Consider the following 8095-nt stretch of genomic DNA (forward strand, 5'->3'; position numbering starts at 1 on the left):
CCCAGGTTCAAATCCTGGCTGGGTCACAGTCTGTGCGGAGTCTGCATGGTCTCCCTGTGCCTGTGTGGGTTTCCTCCTGGTGCTCCGGTTTCTTCCCACAAGTCCCAAAAGACGTGCTGTTAGATAATTTGGACATTCTGAATTCTTCCTCTGTGTACCCGAACAGGCACCGGGATGTGGCGACTAGGGGCTTTTCACAGTAACTTCATTGCAGTGTTAATGTAAGCCTACATGTGTCAATAAAGATTATTATTATAATAGAAAGTTCAACATAGCACAATTAAGGAAGGTGGTGTAGTGGTATTGTCGCTTGGCTAGTAATCCGGAGATGGAGGATAGTGCTCTGGTTCGAATTCCATCACAGACGATGGAATTTGAATTCAATACAAAATCTGGAATTAAAAAGTCTCATTATGACCATGAAACCATTATCAATTGTCACAAAAAATGCATCTTTAGGGAAGTAAGTAAGTTGACGTCCATGTGACTCGAGACCCAGAGCAATGTGGTTGACTCTGAAATGCCACTCCAACTGCTATGAAGTCTAGAAAAGGGAATAGCATTGACCCAGGCACCAGAAATGACAGACCAACTCAGCCCCTTTGACCCTGCAAAGCTGTCTTTACTAACATCTAGGGCTTGTTCCAAAATTGGGATAGCTGTCTCAGACTAGTCAGAATCATACCTCTCACACAATTGTACCAGACGTGATCAGCACTATACTTGGACATGCCCAAGCAAAGGTAGCAGCACAGTGATACAGATGGTCAGGATTTGCCTTTGGTGTCTCGTGAAACCGGTGAAAGATGGCGAGGGAGTTGCCCTGGGAGGTTCGTGAAATGTGCGGCAGGTCATAAGGAAACCAACAGGAGGGAAAAACATATCTTAACCTTCATGCCACAGATGCATCTGTCCATGACACTATTAGGAGGAGTGAAGACCCTTCTTCACACTGAAGACCCCTTCATCATGTTGTGTGGCACTGCCACCATGCTAAATGAGATAGACTTCGAAACAATCTAGGAGCTCAAGACTGGACATGCATGAGGCGCTGTGGGCAATCAGCAGCAGCAGAATCGTATTCGACCACAATCTGTAACCACATGATCTGGCATTTTCCCCCAAGTCCTAAGTGGATGATCCAACTGAAGGTGTCCAGCATTCACTACATATGATATCAAGAAACTGCTGAAAATACAGGATACTTCACAGGCTAAGGGTCGTGACAGTATTCCTGCAATAGTGCTGAAGGTTTGTGCTCCTGAACCTGCCGGGTCCCTAGTCTAGCTTTTCCAGTACAATTACAACACTGACATCTACCGGCAATGTGGAAAATTGGCCAGGCATGTCCTACACACAAATTGCAGGTCAAATCCCATCAGCCTATTCTTCATTATCACTAAAGGGATGGAAGGGGGTCATCAACGGCGCAATCAAACAGCACTTAACAATAACCTGCTCATGGCGCTCAGTTTGGGTACTGCCAGGGCTTCTCGGCTCCTGACCTCATTACAGACTTGTCTCAAATATGGACAAAAGAGCTGAACCCCAGAAGTAAGGTGAGAGTGAGTGCCTTTGATGTCGACATTCATTTGAATGGCAGTGGGGGTTGCATTCATACCACGGGTTGCATTCATACCAAGCACACCGGAAGATGGTTGTTGTTATTGGAGGTCAGTATTCTCAGTTCCAGGATATCACTGCAAGAGCTCCTTCCAAGTAGTGCCCTACACCCAGCCACCTTCAGTTGCTTCATCCATGACCTCCCTTCCATCTTAAGGTCAGAAGTGGGGATTCGTTGATGCACAAAGTTCACAATTCGAGACATAGATACTGAAGCAGTCTCATGTCCAAATGCAACAAAATCTGGACAACCTTCAGGCTTGGGCTGACCAGTGGCAAGTAGCATTTGTGCCCCACAAGTGCCAAGCAATGGCCATCTCCGACAAGAAAGGATATAACCATCGTCCCTTGACATTCCATAAGACATAGGGGCAGAATTAGGCCACTCAGCCGATCGAGTCTGCTCTGCCATTCAATCGTGGCTGATATTTTCTCATCCCCATTCTCCTGCCTTCTCCCCATAACCCCTGATCCCCTTATGAATCAAGAATGCTATCATTCGATAGCATTGCCATCACTGAATCCCCCACTTTCAACATCCTGGCGGTTACCATTGACCAGAAACTCAAGTGGACTAACCACATAGATACTGCGGCTGCAAGAGCCGTTCAGAGGCTGGGTATTTTCATGGCGAGCAACTAATTTTCTGACTCCCCAAAGTCTGTCAACAACTTACAGAGCATAAGTCAATAGTGTAATGGAATAAAGCACTTGCCTGGATGAGTGTAACTCCAGCAATACTCTAGAAACTTGATACATCCAGACACAGTGGCGCAATGGTTTGCACTGCTGCCTCACACCGCCGAAGACCCGGGTTCGATCCCGGCCCCAGGTCACTGTGCATGTGGAGTTTGTACATTCTCCCTGTGTCTGCGTGGGTCTCATCCCACAAACCCAAAAAAGGATGAGCAGGGTAGGAGGATTGGCCTTGCTAAATTACCCCTTAATTGGGGAAAAAAGAAATGGGCACTCAAGTTATATTTAACAAAAAAATAAACTTGACACCATCCAGGACAAAACAACCCGCTTGATTGACATCCCTTCAACAAACATTCACTTCCTCCACCACAGTGGCAGCAGTATTTACCATCTACAAGATGCACTGCAGCAACTCACCAAGACTCCTTAGACAGCACATTCCAAACCCACAACCACTGCTACCTAGAAGGACAAGAGCAACAGATACATGGGAACTCCACCACCCATCCAAGCCATTCGCAATCCTGGCTTGGAAAGATATCGCTGTTCCTTTACTGTCACTGGGTCAAAATCCTGGGCTTCCCTTCCGAGCAGCAATGCAGTTGCACTTCAACAACATGGACTGCATCAGTTGAAGAAGGTAGCTCATGTCCAGCTTCTCGTGGGTAACCAGAATGGGCAGAAAATTCATATCTTGAATTAAATTTTAAAAATAATTCCCAGGGTAAGTGACTGGAGCACTATTAGATGAAATTCAACACCGAATCACATGGGAAATATTTGAACATGTCATGAAAAGCATTGCCAGAGCTAGGTTTTACAGTGTTTTTCTAACAGAGTGAGAGGTAGAGAGGCAAAGAGATTGAATGGGAGCTCCACAGTGCAGAGTCTCAGCAGCTGAAGGCGTAGCTCCCAAAGGTGAACTGAAAAAATTTGGATATGCTTTAGAGACCAGGTTTGCAGGACTACTGAAATCTGAGTGTTGTTGGTCTAGAGGAGATTATAGAGATGGGGAAGGGCGAGGCCGTGGATTATTTTTGAAACAAGGATTGGAATTTTAGAGTTGAGACTGAAGGATTGAATTTAATCCTATGGCATTGTAAACCTATTGTTAGACATATTGTAGATCTGTGTCTTTATTTATAAACAGTGGCTGCAACATGTTTCTGGCCGATTGTCTCATTTTCCCTGTATTGTCCCCTGACAATTGCTGACAGTAGGCCCTTTTTCCTCTGCATGTATAGTTTGATGCCTTCTCAGTTACGTCTAAGAAATTGCTTCTGTGTATATGTGTGCACAGTTTAATTTGTCTTGGAAAGCAAATTTGTGATGGGTTAAAGAAATCAAAAACTGCTCCATTGGCTAAACTGTAAGTTCCAAATCCAGAATTGCATGGAGACCTTGTGCTGTATGATATAATTTGTATTGCTATTAAAATTGATATGAATTACAATTTACAAATCTAATATGTTAATTGTACAAACTTGAGTTGCCTTACCATCATGCTGCCAAACTCATTGTGAGGGGGAAACCCCCAAGGTCTGTGTCCTTGTGCCAAGTGGAAAATTGGGCACCGAGTATCATTTTATTAACTTTTTTCTTTCCTTATGCCTGCTTTTCATTCTGCTTTCCAATTCTGTTTCTTCTCCTTGTGTTTTGATCCCTTGCAGAATCTGCATCAAGTAAAAGAGTTTCAGACTCTGAGGCAGTTAAATGAGCGGTTGCTGGCTGAGAATAGGGCTCTGACCAGAGTGGTTACCAAGCTTTCTGAGTCCTGTAGGCAGCTCCAGGCTGTGGACTCGTAGCTTCTTACCTTTTCTTCATTACTTCCCTTCACAGCCAGGCAGGTGTTAAACTTCAGTTAAGTTTCTAGTCCCACTTTTTGCAATCTTTTTGAGTGAGGACTGCTTCTGTTTGCTGCAGTGCTTCATCTAAATTTGTGGAATGCAAATGTCTTGCTGCTTTTGAGAGTTAGGCAATTTGATGTGACTTATGTATATTTGTGCTGCTGCTGATGTGGTTTCCCCCGTCTCCCCATGTTTCATTGAGCAATATCTCGAAAGCTACGCTATTTCAATCAGAAGTGTACTTAAACATGACCTACAAGCTCACCAAGAACTTTATTTGCATTGACCAGCGATGGTGGTTTGTTAAAAGTTGCCAATACAAATTGCATGCATTTAACTTCACTGGAAACTGGTTTGCACACTAGAACTAAATTACTATTTGACTTCCTTTCACTTGTGTTCCTTTGTGGTTGACATGAAAATCATACAATTCTGTTAAAGATTGTTGTGCCAGTGCAATTCCAGATGTGCAGGGACCTCTGAGGCTTGAGGTAAAATAGCTTCAAGCCAAGAGAAAACTCTTGCAGCACTTGGAAGAAGAGGTGCAAGAGAGGATAATTTTCCATTCATAAAGTTCCTTTGGTGACCCCGGGATGTTCCAAAATGCTCAACCAATGAAACTTCTGAAATATAATTTCTGTTGTAATACTGGAAACGTAACAGCCAGTTTACACTCGCAGGTGAGGCCTCCGACTATATAGATTTTCCTTTTGGTGACGCTGGTTGAGGCATAAATATTGCACTGAAGATCTTGATTCCCAGTTCTTGTTTTAAATAGTGCCAGGAGATCTTTCACTTGAGACTGGACCTCAGTTTAGCATCTCAACTGAAAGATTACAGATTTGATAATGCTGTGCTCCCTCAGTACTGCACTGAAGTATCAGCCTCTGTTACAGGCTCAAGTCTTCAAAGTGGGACTTTGAACCCACAATCTTTTCATAGATTCCTAGACATTTACAGCACATTCGGTCTATTGTGTCCATGCCGGTCAATAAAGATCTGACTACACTGATCCCGTTTTCCAATATTTGGCCCAAGGAGGTTATGACAGTGTAAGTAAATATCACATTGTCTGATTCAAATGAAATTGCTACCAGTGAGGCACGGCTGCAATTAAGAAAGGCCCAAAGTACTATGAGCCATTTCATAGTTGAAACAAAAATTGCAGGAATAACTGTAGTACTGACATTTAGAACACAGAATATACAGTGCAGAAGGAGGCCATTCGGCCCATCGAGAGTGCACCGACCCACTTATGACCTCACTTCCACCCTATACCCGTATCCCAATAACCTCTCCTAACCTTTTTGAACACGAAGGGCAACCATGCCCAATCCACCTAATCTGCAAGTCTTTAAACTGTGGGAGGAAACCGGAGCACCCGGAGGAAACCCATGCAGATACGGGGAGAACGTGCAGACTTTGCACAGACAGTGACCCAGCTGCGAATCGAACCTGGGACCCTAGCGCTATGAAGCCACAGTGCTAACCACTATGCTACCGTGCTGCCCAATATTTAGGCTCTGTTTATCACCAGGATGCTCCAAAGTTAGGCAGTCCCTGGTTGCAAGTTCACACAACGATTTAATATGTGCAAGATGTGTGACCATTACAGTTTTGTAACTGTAGCTTTGCATGGTTTTTAAAAAAATTATTTGCGGGGTGTGGGCGTTGCTGGTTAGCCCTATTTATTGTCCACTCCTTGATGCCATTAATAAGATGGTGGTGAGCTGCCTTCTTGAACTACTGTGGTTTTTACTCTTTCTCATAGACACTCCTGCTAATTCCATTTGTCTATATTCCTTTTCCTCCTTTTAAAAATCCTATCTAACTATTAATTGTTGACATATGGTCCCTGCCCTGATTTCCAGCTCTGCAACCCCCACTTCTTTCGAGGGTTTAATTTCTCCGGCGTCGGGTTGCAGAAATAGTGAACGCCAGTCTCCTTGTCTCAAAATCCCACACATTCTTTTGTGCACCATCCCCTTTAAAAGGCCATTGTCTGCAGATGTTGCTTCCCATAAGGACAGTCACCAGTCACCTCTTGCCAGCCTGCTGCACCCCAGTAACCAGTTAGAAAATGGGGTTTCTGTTAATCAATTCCTAAACTAATTTCAGGACATGATGATGATCATCATCATCTCAGAAGTGTCTGATGCATAACTTGCAGTGAATACTGCAATTTTAAAACTGATGTGGTAACATTGCTGTCAAGTTAAAATTAGTAGTATTGCAATTTACTTGACGATAAAATCTTGCTCATTTCCCCTGCTGTAAATGCAATAGAAAGAGAACACTTAACAGGCACAATAAGAACACATATAACCCAGCTACAGCCCAAATAAATTAATCCTAGCTGTAACTTAGTTTAGGATGGATGATCACCTTTGAGATCAAGTACATGGAAGAAGTTGATGTTGCCTGCTCTTTTTTTGGAGACAAATAAAAGTTTAAGCTTGATTTAAACAGCGTACAATATTAAAATGAACTGGGGTCCTTTATTTTTCATTTATTCATCAGTTAGTTCTTTCGTATGATTTCCACTTTTCTGAAGAATGACTCCATGCTAGCTCTGTTCTGATCCGGCAACTCAAAATGTGGTCTGATGCTGCCAAGTCCAAAAGAGTCCCTAAACAGGATGATAACCGTTGGTAGGGTTGAAGCTCATCTCAACAGTTGATATATGTTACAAAGTTAGCATGCGTAAAATTGTCCACAACCCACTGACAGTTGAAGAAAGTTGCCACAGTGCCATTGCAATTGAAAACTAACTAACTCCTACGAGAAATGTCACTTTTAAGGGTGAAAAAGGAAAAGAAAGAACCTCAGAACATCCCAAAGAACATTGCAGCCATTGAGTTACAATTGAAATACAATGGTGTTTTCGTAGAGGAAATGCAGCAGCCTATTTACGCAGAGCAATCTCCCACAAACTGCAATGTACTGACCAAAATCTCTTGTTGCTACTGTTGTTTAAAGAATTAATATTGGGCCGGAGACTGGGGAGAACACGCCTGCTGTTCTTTGAAGAGTCCCAGAGGGTTTTCTATATATGTCTGAAAGGTGGAAAGGGCCTTAGTTTGACATCTCATCCAATTATATCTCATTCACCTGATTATTTTAATATATCATGTGTATTTGAGATATTTGAACATGACTTCAAGAAGTATCAGAAAGAATGAAAGCTCTATGGCTGCAGTAACTTTCACGTGCACAGATATGAAGCTGTTCATGCTCCACTCTCAAAATCTGTATATGATCCCATAACAGGTTCTATTTTGTACAATTTTGTTTATGATCCTGGTTATCAACTTTGTGCAGGCTGAAGGTTATATTAACAGTGGCTTAACATGTTCTTTGCTTTCACTTCAGATGTTACCAGACTTGAAAGCAGACAACCAGAGACTGAAAGATGAAAATGGGGCTTTGATCAGGGTCATCAGCAAACTTTCCAAGTAAACAGGATTCTGACTGCTGTTTATGCCATTGCATGAAAACTGATCAACTTTGAGCTATGTCACACTCATCCAGCAAAGTGATGAAAAGGAGATGGGAGTGACTGACCAGGCTCCCACCTTGAAGAGAATCATCTTTCTTGAACCGTTTGATGTCTTTTTATATATATCATATACATATTTTATATGTATATATGAAAAGCCATTTGAACAGACACAAAAACTGCTGAAGAAGTGGAATGACTGAAAATCTTGTTTACAGTAATAGAGGAAAGTGTTTAAGGGCAGAAGCGCCTCAATATTAAACCAATAAGCCTTACTTGTACATAAAACTCTTGCATCAGCAAACTGCTTTCATTGTCACAGCAAAGACAGTTAAGAATACAAGTAAATTTTATTGTGCCACAGAGTTGTTTTCCTTTTTCACATGCTTAAAAGTGTTTAATATGTGCTTGACCACCCATGTGCCAT

The 8095-nt window shown here is 42.5% G+C and overlaps 1 protein-coding gene across 1 annotated transcript in view; it reads left to right on the forward strand.

Annotated features, from left to right (window-relative positions):
• Positions 1-7681, forward strand: part of LOC119955117 (protein phosphatase 1 regulatory subunit 12A-like) — a 291292-nt gene extending 283611 nt beyond the window's left edge. The window contains 2 exon segments of the mRNA XM_038781005.1: positions 3993-4165; positions 7542-7681. Coding sequence (XP_038636933.1) covers positions 3993-4127 — 135 coding nt within the window. The 3' untranslated portion in view covers positions 4128-4165; positions 7542-7681.
• Positions 7682-8095: the final 414 nt, after the last annotated feature.

The sequence above is a fragment of the Scyliorhinus canicula genome, chromosome 20 (assembly GCF_902713615.1).
Source record: "Scyliorhinus canicula chromosome 20, sScyCan1.1, whole genome shotgun sequence".
NCBI lineage: Eukaryota > Metazoa > Chordata > Chondrichthyes > Carcharhiniformes > Scyliorhinidae > Scyliorhinus > Scyliorhinus canicula.